Source organism: Hippopotamus amphibius, chromosome 9 (genome assembly GCF_030028045.1).
Source record: "Hippopotamus amphibius kiboko isolate mHipAmp2 chromosome 9, mHipAmp2.hap2, whole genome shotgun sequence".
NCBI lineage: Eukaryota > Metazoa > Chordata > Mammalia > Artiodactyla > Hippopotamidae > Hippopotamus > Hippopotamus amphibius.
Window position 1 is genome coordinate 57431376 of NC_080194.1, and position 27414 is coordinate 57458789.

The window sequence follows — 27414 nt, forward strand, 5'->3', positions numbered from 1 at the left end:
TGTGTGTTCAGCAACAGGTCAAGGCAGGAGAGAGTCAAACTAACGTCAGCCTTTGGCTTTTTAGAAGCTAACATACCATGCTTTCCTTGGTGGATGAGAATACCTGAAGATACACAAACGTTCTATTCATTTTCATGATGAACAAAAGAACCAGTGGTTGAAAGTAATGGCAGGCTGAAACAAAGTCCTACTTTCACAAATGCGGAGAAGACCCAATGGAGCTGCTTCACTACGCAGAGAATGTCCTCCTGCACAAACCTACTGACTCTGGCCCACGTTCCACACTGCCGAGCCCCTGTGCTCCCTGCCTCCACACTCCCCCGACCACGGAGCTCCTGACCCGCTCCTCTTCTCTGCAGGACACTGGTGTCTCCTGGGAAGCATTGTCCCTTCCTTGTAGCATGTGGACCCATCAGAAAGCAAAGGCATGTATTCCAAAAGGTGTGCTGCAACCAACAGCCCCAGACGGAGTCATCCCTGGGCTTCTTGATGCTGCCGTAACACACGGACTGGAAGCTACGGACCTCTGTGTTGGTCCTTACTTTTTCCAAGAGACCCTGTGTGTGGTGGAATAGGCGCTGGCTGAAGCTCTGACTCCCAGCTCTGCAGTTCTCTAACAAAGTTCATTTAGGCATAAAAAAGGTACAGAGAGCCTCCGATGGTTCAGACACTGCTGGGCATCAAGCAAAGAAAGGTCACCAAGACACATGAGGTGCCGGCCACTATGGAGCTAAATTCAAAGAGTGCCTCAGTTTCCCATCTGCTAAAGGAAGGTGCTGGACCAAGTAATCTCTGAGGCTCCTTCTGAGTTTTAACGTGCTATGGTTTTACGACCTGACTCACAGCCCTGGTGGGCCGCATGCATCCACGTGGCTTTGGACTGGTGCAGCCTCTCTGGGCCTCAGTTCCCACGTCTATAAATCAAACAGGTGAGACTGGCAATGTCCCCAGTTACCTTATGCAGACACAATGGAAGGTTTCCAGAGTCACCCCGAAAGGAGTCCTTCTGCTGGACAGCCGCCCAACAATAAGAGTCCACGAAGGAAGCCTGACGCCACGAGAAAGAACTGGGGGAGAAGCAGCTTATTTGGGTACCTAAGAAGCAAGAACAGATTGTTCCAAGTCAATTAAAGTGCAGGTGTCTGGACGCTTCCCGCCCCACCCATCCCTCTCAGCCTGCCTCAGACTTTCAGGTGTTTGCTAAGTCACCAAGCACCACTGCGGGAGTGAGGCCAGCACCGAAACCAAACCCCCAAGTCTGCAGTAAAGCTGAGTATTTGCGAGCTTTCTGGCCAACACTGGTCATGACAGCAGCTTGGGCTCAGTGGGGAAAAACTCTTGAAAGAAGTGAAACCATCAGAAAGGAAAAGTGAGCAGGAGAGGAACTAGAGCCAAACACATACAAAGGAAACATGCGGAGTTGGTTTAGTTTGGGGTGAGGATTGAGAGAAAGGAGAGGGCTATAGGGTGGGGGGTGGGGAGGGAGGAGGATAGCTAATATAGAAAACTGGACCAGGAAAGGAGTCCTTTTTAGAACAAAGACACAGAGAATGTTCAGCCTGAGAAAGAGAAGGTTGATGGAACATTTGGTATTACATCACTGGATGGCAAATTGACAGTTTCCCATCTCCTCCGAGGAAAAAAAAAAGGCACAGGCCAAAACTGTAGCCCAAGCGGTTTACATTCTGAAGGCAGATGCTCCAAACTGCAAACCTGCAGACAGGGAGATGGGCAGCAGATGGGGAACGAGTGGGAGAGCAGGGTCCCACTCGAGGCTCTGCTGTCAACTTGCTCTTCTGGGAAGGGGCCCTGGACCTCAGCTTTCTCCTCTGCAAACTGAGGACTACATCATTCCGTAAATGCTACCGTTACTTAGACTTCATGTTCCCAAGTGCCTCCTGACTCACACGGGCCACCATGGAAAAGAGACCTGTAGAACTTTTGGGGTGCAGGGCTGAAGCTACGTCTCCCCTCCTTGCCGGCAGGCAGAGGGCCTGGTGCTGAGCTTCTCCTGGCAGCCCCGAGCCAAGCCCAACTCCCCTGCCCCATCAAGCAGGCACAGGAGCATGTGTCTGTTCCAGGCACAGAGATCAGCTGCTAGGCGACAGCTGACACACCCTCTTCCACACCCTGCACAGCGGGAGAGTGCCAAGTGCCTGGGCTCTGATGTTAGCTGTACCTAAACCTAACTCTGCTACTCACAGCCGGGTGACCTCAGGTCACTTACTTGCAAAGCCAGGGATCTCCAAGTGGGGATGACGTTAATGTCTAGATTCTGAGTAGAGTACCTGGTTCCTGGCAATTACACACTAAGTGTTACATACTTCTATACAAAGCGGCTAACAGGTCCTGTTACAGCTTTAAAGATGGGGGAGGGAGGTATCCACCATTCTCCCTCCCCTCCCTGCAAAGAGGACGGGACAGTAGGAAGTCACTGAGCTGGACTTCCCTGGTCCTTTTATGAGGGACATAAAAAGCCTCAAAGGGTCACCTTCCTCTGGGGAGGCATCGGTCTTTAATACTTATGGCAGGAGAAGGTAGTGATGGGTATGTTGAGAGTGGATTCTTGTGGTGAAGGGGGTGCAACGGGCCAGGCTCTGAGCACCTTCTCTGCTTCATCGTCAGGTGCCTTTATGCCTACAGACATGAAGAGGGACTTCTCAGCAAGAGCCCTTGGAGATCACTGTGAAAAGTCACACACTATCTGGAAGTGTCCTCTAATAGGGTAAGTTCTTGCCAACCAGGAACTGCTTAAATATGAGTTGGGGGTGGGAAAGACATTTCAAGGCCCCTTCCAACTCTTATCCCATTAAACCTGAGTTCTTAAGTTTTATAAAAAAAATAGAGCATGCAGGATAGCACGAGACCCAGGGCTAGCCTCACTTTGCTCTTGTGTCAGCATTCCTTTGTTAAATGCTTCCAACGAAGTCCCAGACACCAAGGCTTACTAAGCATAAAACAGCAGATGCTTATGAGGTGGATAGACCTAGAGTCTGTCATACAGAGTGACGTAAGTCAGAAAGAGAAAGACAAATATTGTATGCTAACTCACATATACGGAATCTGAAAATGGTACTGATGAATTCAGTGACAAGATTAAGGACGCAGATGCAGAGAATGGACTGGAGAACTCGAGGTTTGGGGGGAGCGGGGGGTGAAGGGGAAGCTGAGGTGAAGCCAGAGAGTAGCACAGACATATATATACTACCAACTGTAAAATAGATAGCCAGTGGGAAGTTGTTGTATAACAAAGGGAGTTCAACTCGAGGATGGAAGATGCCTTAGAGGACTGGTAGGGGGTGGATGGGGGGGACTCGAGGGGGGGGGGGAGTCGAGGAAGGGAGGCAATACGGGGATATGTGTATAAAGACAGATGATTGAACTTGGTGTACCCCCCCAAAAAAATAACAAATAAATAAATAAGATTAAAAAAAACAAACAAACAAAACCCAGCAGATGCTGTATAGAAGGACAGACAGGCTCCAGGTAATAGATGGACAGTTTCTGGAGAGTTGCTTGCTTAGCAGCATCTGTCCAAACACGTTCTCCTGAAAATGGACGATGCTGTAAGGATTTCATGGAAACCTGTCTAGCCCATAGTCCTCGCGCATGTGGCCAACATGTAGTAACCTTCCTTCCATAGGAAAAGTGCTTCAAGTTGTCCTGGGACCTCCGCCAGGGCAGTGGTGGAAACTGCTGGAGCATAAATATCCAAACTTTTCATACCAAAGCTTTTGCAGAAGAAGAAAGGAAATATAACAGAGTCTACAGGCAGAGGTTGAGCATGTGTTGAGTTTATAAGTAAACGCTCTTTATTTGGAATGGAAGGTCGGAAGAAAAGACACCCAATATTCACAGGATACAATGCCACCTTTAAATCATTACATTACCTCATTTAAACCTCACAACCAAATCAAGGGAGGGAAACAGACAGACAGATAGGTCTTATCTTCATTTTACCCAGGAGGAAACTGAAGCTCAAAGTAGTTCAGCAATCCCCACTCAAGGAAGTCAATGGCAGTGCCAGAATTTGAATCTGTACCCAACTCTCAGTCTTTTTTAATTCTCCTCTCTGGACCAGTCACTCCAGTGAGGCAGAGCTGGAGGAGGTCCTAGGAGCCAGGGCTCTGGTGGAGCAGGGGTGGTGTGAACACGCAGTTTCTCCAACTAACCTAGGAAGGGTCAAGGTCAAATCCAAGAAAAGGAACAGATCAAGCTCTGGGTATGGGGTATTCCCAGGCCAGAGACGGGAAACAAAGGAAGTCGAGAGCCAGGCAAGGGCAGGAGCCAAACTGGGAGTGAAGGGCAGGAGTAAAGTGAGGGGCTAAGCAGGAGGGACTTGCCCGAGCTGGGCTGTGCAGGCCTACACCTTCACCCAGGGCCTGACAGCTCAGCCTGGCCGAAAGGCACCTGTGTCAGGATGCTTACTGCTGCCTTGGGGCTAGGATGCTCTGGACCTGGACCACTGTGATTGATCTCCAAATGTAACTCCACATCCTTTATCTCATTTATTCTTCAAAATGATACTGGGGGTGGGATCATTTTGTAACAGATAAAAATATCAAAATCACTATGTTGTGCACCAGGAACTAACACAAGTGTTGTAGGTCAACTGTACTTCACAAACAAATAAACAAACTCATAGAAAAAGAGACCAGATTTGTGGTTATCAGAGGTGGAAGGTGGGGGACAGGGGGATTAGATGAAGGCAGTCAAATGTACAAACTTCCAGTTATAAGATGCTAGGGATGTAATATGCAACGTGACACATGTAATTACCACTGCTGTGTGTTATACATGAAAATGGTAAAGAGTTCTTATCACAAAGAAAAATTGTTTCTTCTTTTATTTTGTATCTGTATGAGACAGTGGATGTTCACTAAACTTATTGTGGTAATCATTTCAAAATATATGTTAAGTCAAGTTATTATGCTCTACAACATACACTGCTGTCTGTCAATTACATCTCAATAAAATTGGAAGAAAAATAATAATATTGGGAAGTAAATACATAGGTGTTTTATGTATTTTCTCAGCAGTCTTCCAGTAAAGGGAGCTTCTAATCTCTCTCTATTCCACCTTTTTTAAATTTTTGAATTTTTAAAAATTAAAAAATTGAAATACAGTTGATTTACAATGTTGTGATAATTTCTGGTATACAGTAAAGAGATTCAGTTATACATATATATTCTTTTTCATGTTATTTTCTACTCCATCTTTTTAAACTGTTGCCAGATCACTCATCTTCAAGCTCAGTTCTGATCTTGACACGCTCTTGGCTCAATGTTTTTCACTGGTTCCCCACTGCCCAGAGGACAAATCCAAACGGATGCTCCAATCCAACCCAATTATTGCTGTGGGAATACGTTTTCTGCATTGCTTCTGCATTTAAATGCTACATGCAACTGCGAGGGTGGCATAGGAATCAGGCTTCCTGAGAAGTTAATGAAACTCATCAAAATCACAAGTTTCACAAAACACCAAGAGAAAGATCTAGTTAACTGCCTGGGAGGACTTTAGAGGAACTTTCAAATGGAAGAGAGTCTAATCTGGTAACCAGCACAGTGAAGAGACTGAAGTGGCAGCAGAAGCAAGAAGAGGGAACCACCCCTTGTTCTGTACTCTGTCCCCATTTTAGGGATGAGGAGCGAGGCCCTGAGATCTTGTAACTAGTGGGTTATAGGGCTGGGATATCAATCCGGGTTTCCATCTTTACCTTCCAAACACAAGAAAGAGGAGGCAAAAAGCACAGGTTATTGAAGAAAGTTGGGTCAGAGAAGGTCAAAAGAGAAGGAGGGAGACAGGAGAGTTTCTCTGAAGAAAACAGTAAGTCCTGGGCTTGCTTGCTGTTCTGGGAGGCAGAAAGGGAAAACAGACTATAATAATGACAACATCAATTATAGTCATTACTATCCATACAGCACTTTAAAAGTCTGCAAAATGTTTTTATTCTGCAAAACAAAAAATCAGTTTTAATTCACTTTAACGTAAATTATGTACATACACACACAATTCTCTCTCTCTCTCTCTCTCTCTCTCTCACACACACACACACACACACACACAGGGGATCCAGGTAGGTCATAATACAATCTATGAAGCCCTGAACTTGAAAGTTCTTGCTGTATATATTTTTTCTTTTTAAAATTTATTTTTATTTTTTTATTTCTTGGCTCTACCACGCAGCATGTGGGATTTTAATCCCCCAGTCAGAGATAGAACCCACAGCCCCTGCAGCAGAAGTGCGGAGTCTTCACCACCGGACCACCAGGGAAGTCCCAAAAGTTCTTGCTATATTTTAAGGCTGCCAAAAAAATTGAAAACTATATTATAAACTCTCAAGTTCAATGAGAATAATTACATAGGAAGGCGCCCTGACCGTGTGGTAGAGAAAGAGACGGGTAGTGGTCAGCGCTTAAAAAATAAACACAAAATAGTAACAAGCACTCCTAAGGATGAAACAAGTCTGAATCTGTTTCAAGTACCTTTGACACCAACATAAGACCCAATGAAGTCTTCCCCAAAGGATCCCTTCTTGCCAAATACTCAGAGATCCCAACCATGATAAAATAGAGTAAAATTCCAAGAATCTCAGGATTACTTCTCTCTCTAAAAAAGAACCAAATTCCTCCCCTTTCACCTCTCCAGTCGACTTCAATCCAAGCCCACCTCTAGCTTCAAACACAAGAAAATAAATAAATTCTACAAGCCCCAAATGGTCCATTCCTGCCTTCACTTTTGCACTGTAGCAACTAACCCCACAGCACATGTGTTTTAAGCCAGTGTGAAAACATAAGTACTCTCTGTAGCCCAAACTGAAAAACACAAACAAATCAAAACAAAAACAAAAACCCTGAACTGGAGTATTTTTCTTTTCCTTTAAACCAAGTTGATTCACCAGTTCTCTTTTTTCCCACAGCTGAGCTTGGCTTTTAAAGAGAACTCAACCAAAGCTAATAGCTGCTCCTTGATAAGACAGGCACAATCAAGTGTTATCTTCTAAACAAGTCCCGAGTAGTGCCCAGATAGTTCACCACCCAGCCCAAGCCAAACACTGCATGGCATTTCAACATTCATAGTTTTCTGCTTCTGGGTCTAGCAAATTAGACAAAGGCCCAACAGGGCACAATGCTCTCAGTAATGGAGGGGAATAACAGCCTGGACCACATGGTCCAGGATTTGTGACTACAGGGCAGACAGCCAAGGGAACATACCGTCGAGCTGGTGAACCTCCGATGGAAACTGCAGGGCTCCTTTAATTCAATCGAGAATGGTGGCGTAAACAATATAATATCATACAGCCTGCCAAGTGCAAGAGCAGAGGTGAAATGGAAGCCAGATGGAGACCACAGCTCAAAGGCACCATGAGGCCAGCACTGTACCCAGAAGAACAGACCAGACAAACTAAGCAGCAGTTTGAGGGGTTGCTTTCCTGTGGTGGAGAGTAGTCATTTAGCACATCCAGAATGTCTAGACCACACAAAAGAAGAACTTGTATCAATCCAATATAAAACCTGACGATTGTCCAGTGAATAAAGTTTCAATGACCTGGGTACCAGGGAAAAAAGATATGAGAACTTAATGTTCTACTAAAGATGCAAAAAAACTATTCAATGTATTTAAACATTATTATTATTTTAATTTTTATCATCTGAGATTAACCAGCTCAAACATACAGAAAATTACAGAAAATAATATAATAGATACCTAGGGGTTCAAAGCTTTTGTTTATCTCATCTCTTTTTTAAAATTAAACATTTTACTTTGACTTTTTTTCAGACCTACAGAAAAGTTACAAGCATATTACAGTGATATTCATCTATAAAAAAGAAGGAAATCCTGCCATTTGTGTCAGCACGGATGAACCTTGAGGGCATTATGTTAAGTGAAATAAATTAGAGAAAGACAAATATGTCCGTGCTTATTTACATGTTTTATCAAATAAAACTGAACTCACTGAGACAGAAAACAGATTAGCAGTTGCCAAAGGCCGGGCAAGGAGGGTGAGGGAAATGGGTAAAGGTGGTCCAAAGGTAAAAACTTCCAATTATAAGGTAAATAAGCTCTGAGGAGGTAAATGTACAGCACAGTGAATAGAGTTAACTACACTGTACTGTATATTTGAAAGCTAAGCAAGTAGATCTTTAAAGTTCTCATCATAAGAAAAAAAATTTATAATTATGTGAGGTGATGAGATTAACAAAACTTACTGTGGTGATCATTTCACAATATATACGTACATCAATTCATGTTGCACACCTTACGTTATATCAATGTTATGTCAATTACAGCTCAATAAAACTGGAAAAAAATAAATAAATTTTGTAAACATATAAAATACAGTATCACCATAAAAAATATTACAATGAAATATTATATTGTCAACATTCTGCCACACACCCTTCTTCTCTATATATGTACATATAATGTATACATTTTTTTTCTGAACCACTTGAGAGTAAGATGCAGAGATTATGACCCTTTCCTCTCAAAAGTGTGTATCTTCTAAGACAAGATGTTCTCTTACACAACCCAGTGCAATTAACAAATTAAAAAAAAACCCCGACTATAATAGTGCTATCTATATTCAGATTTCCTGAACTATCCTTTACAGCAATTTTTTTCCCTCCACTCAGGATCCAATCCTGCACCCTACACTGTGCATTTAGATGTCACGTCCTTCTAGTCGCTTTATCCTGGGAGGGTTCCACAGCCCTTCTCGGTCATTCAAAGCCCTCTGTTTTGTGCCACGCCCCTTCATTTGTTGCTGTTGGTTGTTCCCCCATGCTCTGGTCCAGGTTCTGCATGACTGGCAAGGATCCCAAGAAAGGGCTGCGGGTCCTCCACAGGACGCCCTTAGAGGTAGCTGACGACCGTTTCCCCTTGACGAGTGACGTCACCTGTAATGGTCACTTGGTGAAGGTGCCATCTGCCAGGGCTTTGCTGTAAAAGTGCCGTTTTCCCTGAGAAATAAGTGGTCTGTGGGAGACCCTCCAAGACTGTATAACTATTCTGTTCCCCAACAAACTTTCACCCAGGAGTTAATCAAATATTTCAACTGTGGTTGCAAAATGAAGATTTTCCAACTTTATCCTTCCCTCTACATTTATTAGTTGGCATTTTACTATAAAAAGGAACTTCTCCTTCCCTTCATTTTTTTTTTTTTTTAGCATCAACATGGACTCATGTAGTCTTTTATTTTTCAATATTTTATAATCCGTTACTTTTATTTATTTTTATGCTTAAGTTGTTTCAAACTAGCTCCTGTATCTAACATGCTCCCCTCGGTTTTGAGCACTTCTGTAATTCCTGGCACAAGCTGTTCTGGGTTTATCTTGTACTTTCCCTGCCCCAGCCCTGCATTTGGCCATTTCTCCAAGGAGCCCTCGGTTCCTTTTAGTGGGTAATAAAATTTTACACCAATATTTGGATGCCTGCTGTGCTCACTGCTCCTGGGATGTCACTGCTCCCAGGCCCCTTCAACAGACACAGAAAGGAAATCAATTTGTGAGTGTGTGTGTGTTTGTATGTGAGAGAGAGACGGAGAGAGAGAGACAGAGAAAGAGAGAGAGTTAGTTTATGCTGAGACTTCTAATTCCAGTCCAACACCACTAGGGCCTTCCTTGCCTTCCCCTCATTCTATATTTGTATCTTCTTCCTTTCATTTAGACCTTTAACTGCCAAAGAGATCAACATAGTTACTAATTTGCTCAATCCTAAAAATTTATACAAAATAATTTCAGAATTTTTAAAGCAAAGACATCTTCTGATTTCCACTTTAAAAGGTTCACTCTGGATGCTATGTCAAAAACTGGCCATTCAGGATCAAGAACAGAAGCAGAGACCAGTCAGGAATGTACTGAATAGTCCAGGTGAGAGACAGTGTGACGAAACAGTCACAGCACACGTCTGCCTGAAGTCTCTTCCATCACCTCTAGGTCCTAGCCTGGTCTAGGCCAAAGGTTTTGCTTCCATGAAATGAAGATCAGTGCAAAAGGTAGATGAAGCGTAAGAAGGGAAATCAATACAAACATCTCTGCTATAATACAATTTGTGTATTAAAAAAATGGTCATGTTCTGCAAAATCACTAAAATAACAGAGCTATGGAGTATACAGGATCGAGGCCAATCATTCGAAGTCTCTGCAGGTTTTGTTCCTAGAGCACTAACCAAACAGCAACAATCCTGACAAAAACACACTGGTGTGATGAAGGGGTGTGTAAGGAAGGCTGCTGAGTTACGCATCCAACTACAAAAGCAAAAGACCAGAGAGAACTGCCTGACAGCACTTCCAAAACAGGGCAAGTGACCAAATGAAGCCAAGAGGAAGAGCGTGGGGTGAACAGGCATTGTGTGCGCCCTATTCCTCTGAAGCTTGTTTCATCCAGATCTTCTTTCTTGGTGGCACAAATCATTCACATGCTGGAAAAAAGTCATGAACCAGTGTGACTCACACATTATACTGGTGTTTCCTATGTGCTAATCACATATAAGCTACTTTCCATCACAGAATCACCAAGAAGAACAGATGTCATTTACCAAACACTATGACTAGATAGGAATTTGATGCTCTCGCTCAATCGAATAAAAGAACCTGTGAACTAGTTATCATTTAGTGTCATTTGTCAGATGAGGAAACAGAGGCTCAGAGAGAGGTTAAGCAACTTCCAGAGGCAGACAGCTAATACTTGGTGTAGGTCCTATACAATCCCAAGTGTCTGGCCCTCCTCTTTCCCCAACGTGATGACACCCCTAGAACAAGTGACTGGCGGGGAAAGAAGGTGGGGGCAGGGCAGAGTGGAGCAGGACAGGCACTGTGAGTGGCAAGGCCAGCCAGTAACACAAGCAGAGCTGGAAAGGGCCAACTTCAATTTCCCCAGCAGCCTGGCCCTGAGCTCTAGGCCCAAGTTGAAAAGAAAGTGTTATCAAAATCGCCAGGGCCAACAAGAGCAGACCCATGTGGCCAATGGCTGGTGTGTGAAGACCTAACACAAAGTACCTAATGCTACTTCATGTGGAGTCAGAAAGATTGTTGGCAGAAAGGTGATCGGCAGGGCAGAGGGGGCCAACCAATAGAGATGTTCACCCAGTAGGGAAGGAGGCTGCACCCACGGAGGGAAGGAAGGGCCAGATCAAATAAACTACATCACCAGAAACGTCACAGCAGAAATGACATGTGAGAGCCAGAAATAAAGCCTTGCAGCAACCCCAGGCAGGTCACACTTCCACTAGAGGAAATGTGGTCTCGGTTTCTGCATTGTAAGAGGGTGGTGGGGAAACCAGGCACCACCCCAAAATGAACATGAGAAATGGATGCTGCCCCCAAAAGGGGGGTGGGGGCTTAAGCAAAAACACTTAAGGCCAAGGGGCAACTTAATAGATACTTCTAAATATATAAAGGGTTAGGAAAAAATTATTGTCCAACTGGTCCTCCCAGACACAGAGGCCTAATTTGTGTGCACATGGAAGTTCAGTTAGGTGTGGGGAAGGGATTTTAGCCTAAAGGGAAAAAATGAGGTACATCTATAAGAAGAGGTTCCAGAATCTTTATTTCCTGAATATTGCTTTAAGATCCCATTATATCCAATAGTCATTAAGTTTTCTCGTGTACTTGCTAGCAAGTTACTTAACCTCTATGAACCGAATTTTTCAAAAATTTTCGTTTGCAAAACCTCAAAGAATTCCTATAGGGATTAAATGAAACATCTGCCACAGGGCAAGCAGACAGTAAGAACTCAATAAGTGGTAGCTGTTTTGGGACTTCCCTGGTGGTCCACTGGTTAAGGCACTGCGCTTCCACTGCAGGGGGCATGGGTTCAATCCCTGGTCGGAGAAGTAAGATCCCGCAGGCTGCATGGCACGGCCAAAAAAATAGAAAAAAAAATTGGCAGCTGTTTTTATTTCTATGCACTGGGCAACATGGTAAGCACTGGAGGTACAAAGATATATGGTTCCTTTGTCACATCCTGTATTATTTTCTTCAGTGCATTTATAATTATTTGAATTTCACCATTTTTACTGGTTTACCTGTTTTATTTTTTTCTATAAATCTTGAACACATACATTGTGAAAGCAGGCCTTGGATAATTGGGATCTGAGATTTAATGGGGCCATAGCCTGAAACAAGACCCAGGTTTGTTAAGTCCTTTTGTATCACCTCTCCCTAGAGTTGCCTTTTAGAAGCTAGATTTTGTAGTTCCTGCAACAAAGAAACCCTACTGTGCTGTAGAAGGCCATGAGTGTCTAAATTTGTTGTGAATCAAGGATTAGTGACTCCAGTAAAATGAAAAGAACTTACAAGGACTGTTACCATTATTTAGACACCTGGTCATGAGACTTCTTTGCAGGTACAAGGACATTCTAAATAGACCATCAAGGACTTCCCGTGACAGATGCAGATGCTGAAGTGACAATGCCGCTTCCTTCTCTCAAAGAACCTCAGAAAAGAAAAGAGAGGGACTTTCCTCGTGGTCCAGTGATTAAGACTCTGTGTTCCCAATGCAGGGGCACAGTTCACCCCTGACTGGGGAACTAAGATCATGCATGCCACATGGCGCAGCCAAAAAACAGAAAGAAAAAGAAAAAGAGAAAAAGAAAGAGACATCCTAGTTTCTCTGAGCTGGGTATATGATGCCACAGAGCCTTTGTGGCAGTAGCATACCAGAAAGAGCCAAAGATCTTGCTCTCCCCAAGGGCTGTTCTTTCTGTTTCTCTTATGGTACAACAGGGCACAGCTATTCTCCCGAAGGTATGCAGACCTCAGTGGTATCAAGCTCAACACAAAAAGCATTTATTGGGCATGGTACCATGGGGGATTCAAAGAAAGCACGGTCTCTGTCCTCCAAGAGCTTGCAGTCCGGTGGAGGAGGCCAAGAATATGAACTACTAATGATAAAAGACAAAAAACTGCATAAGGTAATGGCTGAGCCGTGGCAGGTGTTCATACTTGAAGGGAGGAGAGGAGAAAACCCACGCTGGGAAACAGCACAAGGAAGGCTCGGAGGCTTTAAAGTTCACCGCATGTTACAAAGGGGAGCAGACCATTGTGCCTGGAACAGAGTCCAGCTGGGAATCAGATACAGGACATCCTGGGATGACACACTGGGAAGTCTAGACTTGACGCTATGTAAATGGCAAGGAGGTCTGGCAGGATACGTGGATGGACTGTGTTTTAATATCCTCAGGGCTGTAATTCACACACCCATGGTCTTGATGCCCCACTGAGGCTGCAGTGCTGAACTGGGGATAGGGCTGGCCATGACTCTAACAGAGCAGGCTGGCCGTGACTCTAACCCTCCCCAGCAATAAAGGAAGGAATGGGGAAGATGGTCCCAAGAGTGGGGAGGATGATCCCGTGGCAGCAGGGCCGAGATCCAGAACAAACTAGCAGCTTCTGTGCTGGGTAAAAGCTTGCTCTGCTTTCGGTGTGCTGTTCCTCATACACAGGACAAGGGGAGGGCAGACGACACAGCAGTGCCCGAGAACTCAGGCTTCAGAACCAAAGCTGCGCTCCAGCTCCGCTCTGTGTGCCCTTGAGCACGTTATCTGGCCTCTACTGGCTTCAGTTCCCCAACTGTGTGAGTCATACAGCACTGGGGCGTGTTTAGTAGCTAACCTTTACTGAGAGGTTACTATGTTCCAGACACGGTTCTAAGGCTCACATGTGTTAATGCATTTAATTGTCACCACCCTGTGAGACAGCTTCCACTATTACCCCATTTACTGATAAGGAAACTGGGGCACAGAGAAATTACATAAGTTGCCCAGCATCTCACCGTGTATGCGTGATGTGCCAGGACTGGAATCCAGGCAGTCCATCTCCAAACTCACATCTTAACCAATATTCCACAGTCTCCCCAAAATGAAAATATATGCCTGTTTTCAAGAATTTCTGCTGGGGAAAATATCATGCTAAAAGGAACTAGCACACAGGCAGTGTCCATATAGGGTGGCTTCATGTGATAAAGATTTCCTTGCATATAGAAGATGTGGTGTATATATATGCAATGGAATAGTACTCAGCCATAAAAAAGAATGAAATAATGCCATTTGCAGCAACATGGATGGACCTAGAGATTATCATACTAAGTGAAGTAAGTCAGAGCAAGGCAAATATCATATAATATCACTAATATGTGGAATTTTTAAAAAAAATGATACAAATGAACTTCTCTATAAAACAGAAACAGAGTCATACACATAGAAAACAAACTTACCAGTACCAAAGGGGAATGGGGGGGGGGATCGTTAAGAGGGAGGATAAATGAGGAGTTCAGGATTAGCAGACACAAATTACTATATATAAAATAAACAACAACATCCTTCTGTATATTTAATATCTATAATGGAAAAGAATCTGAAAAAGAAAAGCAAAGCTGAATCACTTTACTGTGCACTGGAAACTAATACAACATTGTTAATCAACTATACTTCAAATAAAAATTATATATAGAAAGAATCCTTAAACTCAACAATGAGAAATAGCTCAAAAAATGGGCCAAAGACCTTAACAGACACCTCACTCAAGAAGGTATGAAGATAGAAAATAAAGATATGAAAAGATGCTCCACATCATATGTCATCAGAGAAGTAAAAATTAAAAGAACAAGGTACCATTACACACCAATTAGAATGGCCAAAATCTGGAACACAGACAACACCAAGTGCTGATGAGGCTGTGGAGCAACGGGAACTTTCATTAACCGCTGGTCAGAATGCAAAATGCTGCAGCCAGTGTGGAAGACAGTTTGGCAGCTTCTTAAAAAACTAAACATACTTTTACAGCAGTCGTGCTCCTTGGTATTTACCCAAAGGACCTGAAAACTCATGTCCACACAAAAACCTGCACATGGATGTTTACTACAGCTTTGTTTGTAAGTGCCAAAACTTGGAAGCAACCAAGATGTCCTTCAGCAGGTAAATGGATAAATAAAACTATGGTACATCCAGACAATGGAATATTATTCAATGTTAAAAAGAAATAGTTTGGGGGGATTGGGGGGTGATGAATTGGGAGATTGGGATTGCCATATATACATTACTAATAAGAAAAAAATATATCAAATTGTACACTTTGGATATACGCATTTTATTGTATGTCAATTGTATGTCGATAAAAGTTCTTAAAGAAAAAAACCAAAAACTTAAAGCTACAAAACAAACAAACAAAAACCTACCAAGCTATGAAAAGTCACGGAAGAACCTTAAATGCACATTACTAACTGAAAGAAGCCAATCTGAAAAGGCTGCGTACACTATGATTCCAACTCTATGACACTGTGGAAAAGGCAAAACTGTAGAGAGTGTAAAAAAAAAAGTCAGTGGTTGCCAGGGGTTATACGGATGAGGGTTGAATGCGCAGAGCACAGAGGATTTTGAGGTCTGTGAAAATACCATAATGAAGATGCCATACTGATGAATACATGTTATTATACACTTTTCCAAACCCACAGAATGTACAGCTCTGCTGGCCAATGTTGATAACAGAAAAGGTTGTACATGTGTGGGGACAGGGAGTATATGGCAAATCTCTGCAGCTTCCCCTCAATTTTGCTGTACAACCAAAACTGTTCTGAAAAAGTAACGTCTTAATGAAAATGTACATGTGTGTGTGCACGCACACACAGCAGCTATTAATATTGATTTTAAGGACAGCAGGGGACGGAAGGCATTCGGAGCAACTGCCTAAGTGCAAAGGTGAGAGGCAACATTTCCCTTCGGACACCAACCCCTCCACTGTTCACCTGCAGGGCCGGGGCCAGGCCCTCCCAGAGTTGCGGCTTCTCCCAGGCCCTCAGTGGACGGGGCTCCCTGCTCTGCCAGGTGATGAGAGCCGGCTGCTGGGGCCCACCCCGGACCAGGCTTCCACATGGACCTGGCCCACCCCTGCCAGGCACAGCCTTCCTCACCGTCCACTGTGCCAAGCTGGGCTTCAAAGTGACCATGGAGCCCCAGAGCAGAACCACCTAATGTGGCCAGCTCGGGGCCTTCCCATATCAGCTCCAGCACCCCAGAACAACGGGGAGGTAGCAGGTGTGCCCGCAGAGCTCCCAGCAATGGCTCCTGATCAACTTTTATAAACTATGTGCCCCATACAAAGCACTACGGTAGAGTCTAAGATTCATATGACAGTTCCTGTCCTTCGAGCGCACAATTAGTAAAGCCTGAACTTAACCGTGACAACCCCTAACTAGTCTCTCCACATCTCCATTCCAGTCTCCACAAACCATCTGGGGTGAGATTTTCAAATGCATATCTGGTTACATCATTTATAACTAAAAGCCCTCCGACTGCTCTGGATAAACTCTGAAATCCAAATCCCCACGAGGCCCTCCACGATCGGATCCCTGCCCACCTCTCTAATCCATACCATTCACCCTTGCCCCCCGCTTGGCAGGCCCCCGTAACACTGATCCTTTTCCATTCTCCAAGAAACCGTGTCCGCTCTCCCCTAAGAGGCCTCACACACGATGATCGATAACTCGGCCCAAGTGTCACTTCCTCAGAAAGCCATCTCCAATGCCCCCGACTGGGCGAAGCTCCTGCAACGGCACTAGTTCCAAAGCACTTATCGCAGCCAGAATTCTGTAACTGTTGGGCAGCCATCTCCCCTGCCAGGCTGCCGGGGCAACGTCTGCCTCCTTTACTGACAGAACCGAGAACACAGAGCAGCGCTCAGTGAATAAGTGACGTGAATGAGGATGTGAATGGACGGACACAAAAGATGAGAGAGAATAATCACAGTAAGGCGAGGCCTGTACCACAGCGCCAGAATCAGAAGCGTTCTGGAGTGCACGTAATAACTAATTTTAGTCCAATGTCCTCATGTGACAGGGATGAAACTGAGTCAAGGCGACACGCCTTCCAGTCGCATGCTCCACACAGCTGTTCCTTTCTGGTAAGCAAGACGTTTTGCAAAAGTGTTCCCTCAGTTCTCCAAAGTGCATCATTTTTCTGTTCTGGAATTCACTTCAACGTGTGCAAAAAAGAAAAACGGAGAACATAAAGGCTTAGAGCGTTTATAGAGACTCAAGGAATAAAGCCTTATTAAGAAGAAGATGGTCAAGACCATCAGCTCCTGGACTCTCCTCTCTCCAAGGAACAAGGGGGGAAGGGAAGATGGGCAAGTCACAGTTACCATCACCCAGACTCATCTGAGCCCCTGAATCTGCATGACTGCTGGAGAGAAGCGTGAGGCCTCTGTCTCAGCTTGGTTGGCTGCTCACAATCCTACAAAGTACCCTCAGATTGTAGAAGCCTACATCACCAGTTTGAGTCAACCAACTGTGTATTGAATACAAACCATTGTGTTAGGCTCTTTCCATGTAGGATCTTGTTTAATAACATCGTATCTGTTTTGCAAAAGAAAACCTGGTCAGAGAGGAGAGGTGAACCTTGCCAAGAAAGGGTACAGCTGAATAAGCACTTCTCTGTCTGAAAGGTTACCTTTCTACACTGCAGTGACTATGCTTTTGGGTAACTCTGAGAACCCACATTTGATCATCAAATGTGAAGTAGATGTTAATGTTAAAAAAAGATTTTTTAAAAGATACCTTTATATTTCCTAAAAAAATGATATCTGCTAGTTTTGCTACTTAAACAGGAAATAGGACTCAGAGGGAAAAGAACTTACTTTTTTTAACCTTCTAGCTTTAAAAAAACAGATAAAAAGAGATAGACTGTGGAGGGGTAGAGGAGGGAGGGAAATATTTTATAAGCTAATGGTAACCAGCTGAGACCTGATAGTCTCGAAGATCAAATACTCCAGACCAAAAGGCAATGGTAAACAGCCTAGAGATGATGAGCGGCCTCTAGAAACTGCCAAGCATCACAGCAAGAGCCCAAACTATGTTTTGTGAAATCCCAGTGCATATAGGGAACTACTGACTGAAAGAGTGGGATGTCATCTTTTTTTTTAAAATCAGACAAAACTGACTTTTTTTATGTGTAGTTTTAAAAATTTTTTTGAATTTTTTTTGAAATTAAGTAGAGTTGATGTACATGATGCCATTTCCATCATGAGAATGGCAAATGAAAACTCTGAAAATATTAGGTAGCAGTAAAGAAGTGAGGAAAGGGCTGCTCCCTACATGCTGAGAGGAGTGTAAACCTTGTTCTGAAGGGCAACTGGAAGTGCCTTCTGACGTGAAACGTGCACACCTCGTGCTTCTCTAACGGCAAATGCCACCCTCCAGTTTGACCCCAGAGAATGGTTCTCAAAGTGGGATCTGGAATCTGAGACTCTTCCAGGAGGTTCGTGATGTGACTCCTCTTCTCACAATACTACTAAGTTGTTATCTGCCTTCTTCTTCTCATTCTCTCATGAGTATGTACAGCAGAGTTTCCCGAGGCCACTGACGTGGGATATCACTGCACAATGCATGAGAAGCAGATAGGAGCAGGCAAGGGTCTTCTACTGAGCCAGACAATAAGGAGACTTGCAAAACTGAGAAACAATGCCACTCTTCCTGCTAAGTTTTTATTTTTTAAGTTATTTTTTCAGAAAAATATGTTAACATGTAATGGGCTTATTTTAAATTAATGAATATTTTTAAAATTCCTTAGTTTTAATTGCTAATGTGATAAATACTGATAGATAGAACCCACAAACAAAAGCCCTTTGGAATCCTCAGTAAAATTTAACAAGGGTATAAAGTGTAAAGGGGTTCTGAGACCAAAAAGTTTGAGAACTGCTGCCCTAAACACATTTTGCGTGAGGAAGCACATTCAAGGGTGTTCACTGAACCACCATTTGTAGTAGAAAAACGTGGAATGAATCTATAAGTCCCTTAATAGATGGATTAAGTAAACTGAAGGATAGTCATACAATGGAAAACTACACACATCTAAAAAGAATGAGGCAGACCTATACACAGACCTGAAAATATCTCTGGGACACACTGTACTCAAATGAGCAAATTTTAATACATGGCATAATATTTTGTTAAAAATTTAACACTGATAAAATGCTTATAATATCTTGTTTTTCCATAGGAACACAGAGCAATGTAAAAGGAAACACACTAAACAGTAACAGTAGTTACCTCTGGGAAAGAGACCAAGATTGGGGCATGTCCAAAAAAAGGGCAGGGCATTAATTTCCTCTTACTCTGAACTTTAACACAAACAAACAGACATATAGACATTTGGCAAATTAAAATTATCTGGAAAGTTCCCTCCACTGGCACAGCAGCAGCATGGTAGGGCATCTACTGGGCATCTCAGGGCAGACCCACTGCCCGCAGCCTGTCCCGTCAGCGGAAGCCACGAGCCCGCCCAGAGCCTATTCATCCTTCATACTGGAGTATTCACCACTTCCCAAGCCACTCGGGAAGTTGTAATTTTTCTCAAAGCATTTCTACTTCATTTAGCCCATCCTTAACCACCACAGCTTCCTGAAATCACAGGCATTAGTAACAGCAGTGATCAAAATATAAAGTCAGTAACCTTAATGACACCCCCCAAATGTACAAATTTGGTGGTTCTCAAACCCATCAAAAAGAAAATGTCTAAAATAGTTGAGAGAACCTGACGAATTCCCAATAATGATCCCCTTCCTGTAATTCTGTAGCACTTTAAATATTTAATATATATTTTGAGGAATTTATCTACTAAAGATGTAACAAGCCATGCTAGGCAAGTCAATCACTTTGACTGCTGAGTGTCAGTTTCCTGGCTTATTTCTAGATGCAAGGAGATACCTGAGCAAATTAGATAAATAAAATCATAGACTACTGGAACCACGAGCAAGGGCACTCTCCTAACTGCTGGAAGTGTCAACAACGAGCTTTCTGGAGGGCAAACAGCCACTTAAATCTAGAATCCTGAAAGCGTTCATACACTTTGCCTTTGTAATTAGATTTATACAATTTGTTGAAATACTGAGATCTTTATAGCTGAGAGGGTTATGTTCAAGAGTGTTCTTCAAAGTGCTATTTCTATTAGCATAAAAATTGTGAAAGCGTTCAGTTTCTATACACCTACCCGACATTTAATTTGGTAGCCAACAAAAAGCAAGTTTATAAGGTTTAAGAATGAGGCAAAATGACCTGAAATGGAGTTTGGTTTTTAAAAAGCAGAATACAAGTTGTCAGTTACGTATATATAATAAAGTCAGGGGTAAAACACACCAAGATTTAACAGTGGTTATTTCAGTATTATAACAGTGATGGAATTACAGCTCTTTTCTCTTCTACCTTTCCCATATTCTCTATAGTAAGCCATATCTTTATAATCAGATAAACATACACATATATGAATGGCTTTTGAGAAAAAGGAGTGCATTGAGAGAGCATGAATAAAGAAATAAGAATCGCCTTTTTGCAGACACACACCTCTGTGTACCCCACACAGAGCCAGGCTCACCTCGGTGCCTTCTCCCCTGGAGACCAACGTCCCCAGTTGCCCTTGGTAACCCCAAGGCACGCAGCTGTGTCCAAGCCAGGGTGCGATGCTCCCAACCTGCCTCCCCTTCCCCACTCTGGACCAAACTCACTGCCTCAGTCAAGGGTTTGAGGAGAAAGCCATCCAAGGAAGCAATCTCCAGAGGAAGAGTGGGTGTTTGCACGGTTGCTAATCCAAACAGAATCTGCAAAGATTTCAAGACATAAGTTCAGTTTTTGCTAAGGGTGGGAGTTTCATCTATTTCGAAATAATAGGTTTTTTCCCACAACCTCATTTTCTTTTCTTTTTTTCTGTGGCGTGGGGGAAGAGAAAGGGACTAGTAAATAATTAAATATAGATCTTCTAATTCACTGAGTCTTTTAAAGTCAGGGAACAGTGTACACTGAAACAGAACAAATGCTATTTGGGTAAATTCTAGTATATTTTTTAAATCAATCTCATCATTATTAAACTTTTGCTTATTATCTGTCAGTTCACATTTTTTGCTCTCTTACTGTTATTCTAGTCAGCTCCAATGACATTACACAGAGTTTTCAAATATTTTTATGGTAATTTTTTTTAAGATGAACTCTTTCAAGATACATAAAATCCCATCTTATAGGCAGCAGAATAACTAACACTCAGGATCCCCAAATGCTAAAATCCTACTGACATCCTTGATGATTCTGTTCATTTACATACTATGTTGAATGCCTACTACGTATCAAGTTTTGTGCTGGAAGCTACAGACAGAGCAGTCAACCCGACAGAGGATAGATGGCCCCTGTCCCTGATGAACCTACAGTCCAGTGGGAAGACAGTATTCAACAAATAATTACACAAATAATTACCTAAATGCAGCTTGTGATAAGGCTTGGAAGGAAATGTAGTGTGCTACGAGGACACATCAGAAAGTCCACAGAAAGTTGCAAAGTTACCAACGAAAGAGGCTTTTTCTTTCTTAAAACCAGGAGCACATCAAAATTTCTCTTCCACTCTTCTGACAGTGTCACATTTAGAGGAAGCTGAAGGTGGAGGGTGTACAAGGCAGCATTTTCTTCTCCTTACTAGAAATAAGAACTCAGGAATGCAAAACTATCCTGGAAAATGACTTAATCTTTCTGGGAACTGATACTGGTCTCTTTCCCTTTCCTTTCAATGCTGGGAGGAGGGGAATAGTTACAGAGATTTCTGTACCAACAAGACTGATGTGTAACAGTGGAAAATTTGGAAGAACCTAAAAGTACATCACGAGGGGAGTGCTTAGATGAACCACGATGAGAACATTCCACACTACGGAGGATCTGTCCGCCTGTCTACTAAAAACCAGTGAAGTGACAGCTCTGAACCGCCACAGGGTGCTCTCTACATCACACTAGGTGGAAAAATGCAGACCACGATGATGACTCTGTTTGGTTAAAAAAAAAAGTGTACACGTTGTATTAATGCAGAGAAAGGGGATTTTACGGCTGTCCAAAGTGTCCTCGACAGTCACCTCTAACACATAGTGAAGGAGGTTTATGAATCCTTTACTATCAGTACAGGATTTTGGGGGTATTTTTATTGTACTGATAGTATATTAGGTATTATCAGTACAATAAAAATACCAAAAAAGAATAATAATAACAGAGAAAAACATGTATGTATCAGTAGCCTCTCTGGATAGCAGGCATCCTTCTGAAAGGGGACAAGGAGGCCCCCTTGGTGCTTTGGCTTTAAACGTGAGTTGAGGATGTGCTGTTTTGGGACCTTTGCCCTGACACCCTATCAGCCCATTCTTACAGACACCCCTGAAAAGAAGAATCAGCCTTGCCACCTGGTACATGCTGAAGAGCTGCCTGAACACATTCCCAAAGATGCGCCTACACTCAGCTGACTGAAGCCACCCGGCTGCTGGCTCGGAGGAAATATGAGGGGAACTGGGAATGCACAGCGGTGGACGTAGCCGCAGCTGTCTCTGACCCCTGGCTCACTGGGGCTGGCCTGGTGCCTGCCCTATTATGGCAGCAGCAGAGCAGAACTGACCCCCAGGGATCAAGTCCCTCTGTCCAGAACTACAGCTGCCCGCCGGGAGGGCAGCAGGGAGAGAAGGCGCCCTGGGCAGAGCAGACACCCTTCCCCAGGGGTCCCGTTGCTGCCCCTGATGCTCCTCTGGTCCAGCCACCCTGGCGCCGGGCATGAAGCATCCTTGTGGGAGACACGGTCTCTACTCTCCCAGCATCTCCTAAGACACCAGGCTAGGGCACCAGAGAGTCAAAGTAGTCCCCGAGGGAGGACATCTCGGCCCTAGATTCTGCACAGCCCTGAGCCAAGGGTACTGCAGGCCCATCGAAAGACCCTAAGAACAGGAATCCCATTCAGTCTGATGCTTAGGGAATTAGTTTCTTCAACGATTTAGATAACTACTCCTAAAGTTTCAGAGCTTGAGGCCATGGAGCCTAATTATGCTTGTATTCTACACAGAGTTGTCACAGCTATTTCCTAAACTAACTCACTAACTCTCTCTCAATATAGATATAGATATATCTATAGAGATACAGAGATATAGATATAGATATACTTCAGGGTAAAAGGGGCTGCACCTCTAGAGGCACCTGGGAACAGGTGTATTAGAAATGAGGGTCCTTCTGTGGCACAGAACTCTGACTCTCCACATCTTCCACATGGTGACACGCGTGTTCTCTGAGCCATACGGAATGACACTCACCTGCCTTCCACAGAGCCCTTCAACATTTCAAACACAGATTCTTCCTTGCCACAAAAATACTGCAGAAGGGAATTTGAGATACTTGCAATACAACCTATTCTTGTAAGTAAAGTGGGGCCACTTGGTCCCTCCACAATGACTGTCCTGCAATGCTATTATCAGAGGTGGACGTCAGGGAGGAAGCCATGACTGGCCTCACCAGGGCGGCCCTTGTGTTATTAAATGATATGGGGACTCCAGCAACAGGGAAGTCCTCTCCCCATACCAGGGACACCTTGCCTCGAGCTGGTGAATTCCAGGCACTGGTTGGGACCTGGCAACTGCAACTTTTGTCCTGATTTTGGAATCCAACCTGGAGACGGAAGCCCTCCCTCCCTTTCTGGTACTGCCCCTTCCCTGGAATACCCCTCCCCACCCCTCAGCCCAGCCATTTTCCAAAAGCAGATCCAGGAGAGTTCTCTAATGTGCGCCAGCATTTCCTTCACCACATCTTTTTTTTTTTTTAATTAATTAATTAATTTAATTGGCCGTGTTGGGTCTTTGTTGCTGCACACGGGCTTTCTCTAGTTACGGCGAGGAGGGGCTACTCTCCGTTGTGGTGTGAAGACTTCTCACTGCAGTGGCCCCTCCTGTTGCAGAGCACGGGCTCCAGGCACGTGGGCTGCAGTAGCTGCGGCACGTGGGCTCAATAATTGTTGCTCACGGGCTCCAGAGCACAGGCTCAATAGTTGTGGCACACGGGCTTAGCCGCTCCACGGCATGTGGTATCCTCCTGGGGCAGGGCTCGAACCCGTGTCCCCTGCATTGGCAGGCGGATTCTTACCCACTGCGCCATCTAGGAAGTCCCTTTCACCACATCTTAATTGAGTACCTCCTGTACACAAGACATGACAGAAGGCAAAGGGAGAGAAAAAGCAAGGGCTGGAAAAACACACCCCTTCTCTGGCTCCTACCACACAGTCTTTCCAGTCCAAAGTCACAATCAAATGTAAACTGTTTTCTACTGTGCACCAGTTAACATGTGATTGGGTTTTTTTCCCTCTACCCAGCTTACCCTCTAGAGGAGCCAGGTCTGTAGTACTTTAGAAGAGCCGAATGGAAGTGCTAGACCTAACCAGACCAGGTGCACGTTTTAATTCTTACATCAATCAGCAGCTCACTACGCAAAAGCCTTTAAGATGCTCCAGCCGCAACTCAGAAGTTAAAAGAGTTGCTTAGCAACTCACTCCAGCATGGTTCTGCATGTAATTCCCACTGTCACAGGGCAGTGAGGATCAATGAGCAGTCACAACCCCACGCTGCTACAAAGACCACCAGGGTTGCCCTCCACTTGGGACAGTGGGCACCAGCCCCTCTCTGCCCTTCCGCGCCTCATCACTTCTGTCTGACCCACAAACTGTGGGCAGACAGCAAGACAGAGCCCCTTCTGCTTCCACCCCTAGCGTGACAGGACCCCACTGGGCCAATTCCATGCCTTCATTTCTATACCTCTCCTCTCCTCTATGAAGTCTTTCTTCTGGTTTCATCTAATGCCTCCTCTGGTCCTGCTGGCTTCATCTCACATGGCTGTCCTCCCCTGGGAAGTCCTGAAGCACTTGAGAAGATACCGGAGCCTATCTGACAGCTTCATCTGAGTCCCTGCCAATCTTCACCTGCCTGGTGCTCAGAGCTTGACACTGTCTTGTCGCAGAATCACACACTGCTGGACCATGTTACCTCCAGAGTGTCTGTTCTACTGCCCAGCGGAAAGGTAAACTCCTGCAGGACGGGGAGAAGACCCTATCGCAACCTCTTTTTAACTCCTTACCCTCACCCCAAAACACACAGTATAAGCTCAGACTCCTGCTGGGTAACCCATCCCAACCAAATGCCTCTCAGGCATGTCCATTAGGACATGTCTACAGCACTCCTGGCACAGGTGACTTCGGAGTCCCTCTAATATGTGGGCTAGAGGTGAAGTTTGATCATGTACGATAACCAGCTCCTCCCTCCTGGCATCAGATGACTGCTCCCCCACGACAGGGCCCACGTATCCCTGACTCCTGGGTCCTCAGTGCCCGGCACTGGGTCCAGCCCACGGCTGGTAATCAAGAAACATTTGCCGAAGGGAAAGATTATCTCCAGGACCCATGCTACTTGGTGGTTTTCCTTTCTACCAGAAGCCTCAACTCCCGGCCATCTGGAAGGCCGAGGGAAAGCCTTGACCATCTACGCCTGCCCAATGACAAGGAAAACTGAAGACTACTTTCCAAAATGAATTTGGTGACTTCCTGCCAAACTGAACAACTTACTGGTGTGGATCACAAAAGCAAGCTCACTGTAACCTTTTTCTAACCAACTCTTCCCTTAACTTCACTATTTCCATCAATATCATTCTCCAATCACCCAGGCCTGCGGCCTTTCTGGTATCTCTGATCAGTCTTGGCCCTTTGTGGCCTATGAAAAGCTAGGTACCCAAGAGCTGCTTGTCACTCCTTGCTCTCGGAAATCTCCTTTCCTTTCCCTTCTAGTCTTGGAGCCCACTCTGGCCCAAGACTGCAACTGATGCCTCTTCTTAATGGCATCCTCCCTAGCTCCAATACCTCTCCTTCACAGACCCTAAGGCTAACCTCAGCTATTACTTACTAAGTGCTGTTTTCAACCAGTCCAGCCTCTGCTCAAATAATAATTTTGCACTTTTTAAACCAGCAAGTTTGTACTCCTCTGTTCTCACTGACTCAGGCCCATATGCGCTCTCATATCCCAGGAACTCCGACTAACCCTCCTGCCTCAGTTAGGACATTCCTGTCTCTCTCCTTCCAGGAACCCGTACCATTCTCTGCCATCCCCAAATCCTGGAAAGGTCTCAACTCCGCCTGTCTAAATCCCACCCACACGAAGGGGCTCAGGGCCAGCCCGATCTCTCACATACGCTTCCCCCACGGTCCAGCCCCACCGCAGCCTTCCCCCACAGGGCCGTGTCTAGCCTCATACACTGCCTTCCTGTTGACTCATAAACACTCTCTCCTGTGCTCAAAGTCAGAAGAGCTAATGAGGAAGACCAGCTGGTTATTAGCCACGTGATCCTGCCCAAACCACCAGACTTTCAGAGTCTCACAGAACTGTTATTAGGATAAATGAGAGTTTACATGAAAGGGGACTCGGTCATCTCACTTTCAAAATGAGGCCGTCCAGGTGGAGGATTTGGTATCCTTCTAATACTGGCCAAGAGCAGTTATTTCCCATCATTCACAACTCTGCGGCATTAAAGTGTCAGTACACATCAGTTAAATGTACGATAAAGGAGAAAAAACTTTTCATGGGCTACTTTTCTTCACATCCTCCGGTTAGCCACTCGGGAGCTTCTCTGATACAAATTTTGGGTGACTGCAGGAATGTGTGGGAGCGAAAAGAGAGGTGACAGCTGTTCCCAGCAAATCTGGTGACAACGGCGCGGGTCTTAAGAATGGGATTGGAACACTAAGCCCCAGTCGGGCTCAGTGGGCAACAGGGAACAGAAGTGGGTAGCAGGGACGTGAACAGAGTCCACAGCAGGGAGGGCGGGAAGGAAGCACGTGGACAAAGAATGCTTCAGACCATCAACTCGGGCCACCTTCTTCCCCAGCGCTCACGCCCACCATGACAACGGCGGGCACCGCCAGGGACGCGCAGCGGAATCGCTTCTCGCCAGAGGCCCGGGCACCTCTGATAACGCCGGCCCAGCCCGCCCCGATCCCGCTGGCCCCGAGCCTTACCGATCGAGATTTCCTGAGCGAAAGCCAGCGAGATGAGCAGCAGAGGCAGCCCCACGGCGATGCACGTGACCATCTTGTCCACGGCCAGCTCCAGCCGCAGCCCCTCGAACTTGGGCTCCGAGGGCTCCTTCAGCAAGAAGTCCGAGAAGACGTACTCGGTGGCCAGGTGGGCGATGGCCATGGCTGCGGCGCACCGGCAGGCTCACGAGGGCAGGCCCGGGTACCGCCGGCGTCTGGAGGGCTTCGCGGCGCCTCCACCCGGTCACTGACCAGGCCCCCGGCTTTCGCTTTCCGTTTACCGGCTCCCCAGCCGCTCCCACATTCTACTCGTCATTGTGTCCCGGAAAGCCGCAGCCGTCTTCTCTGGGCGCCTGGCCCGGCGTGTCCGAGACTGCTGCGGGCGCAAGGGATCGCGCCGGCTCCTCCGCCGCGGGCCGGGGCGGAGCCACCTCCGCAGGTCCCCGGCAAGCGCGCGCCACCCGGACCCCGCGTCCGCGCCGCGCACCCGAGGGCGCGAGACCCAGCCGACAACAAAGCGCGGAGCCTCGCCGCGGCCCGCGCCGCCGCACTCTTCCGGAACCTCGGAGGAGG

The 27414-nt window shown here is 45.2% G+C and overlaps 1 protein-coding gene across 1 annotated transcript in view; it reads right to left on the bottom strand.

The window, feature by feature from the left end:
* Window positions 1-27414, bottom strand: part of PANX1 (pannexin 1) — a 45028-nt gene extending 17614 nt beyond the window's left edge. Inside the window, exons 1-2 of the mRNA XM_057750970.1 lie at window positions 26824-27414; window positions 956-1095 (exon numbers count right to left, since the gene is read on the bottom strand). Coding sequence (XP_057606953.1) covers window positions 956-1095; window positions 26824-27004 — 321 coding nt within the window. The 5' untranslated portion in view covers window positions 27005-27414. The remainder of the gene's footprint in view (window positions 1-955; window positions 1096-26823) is intronic.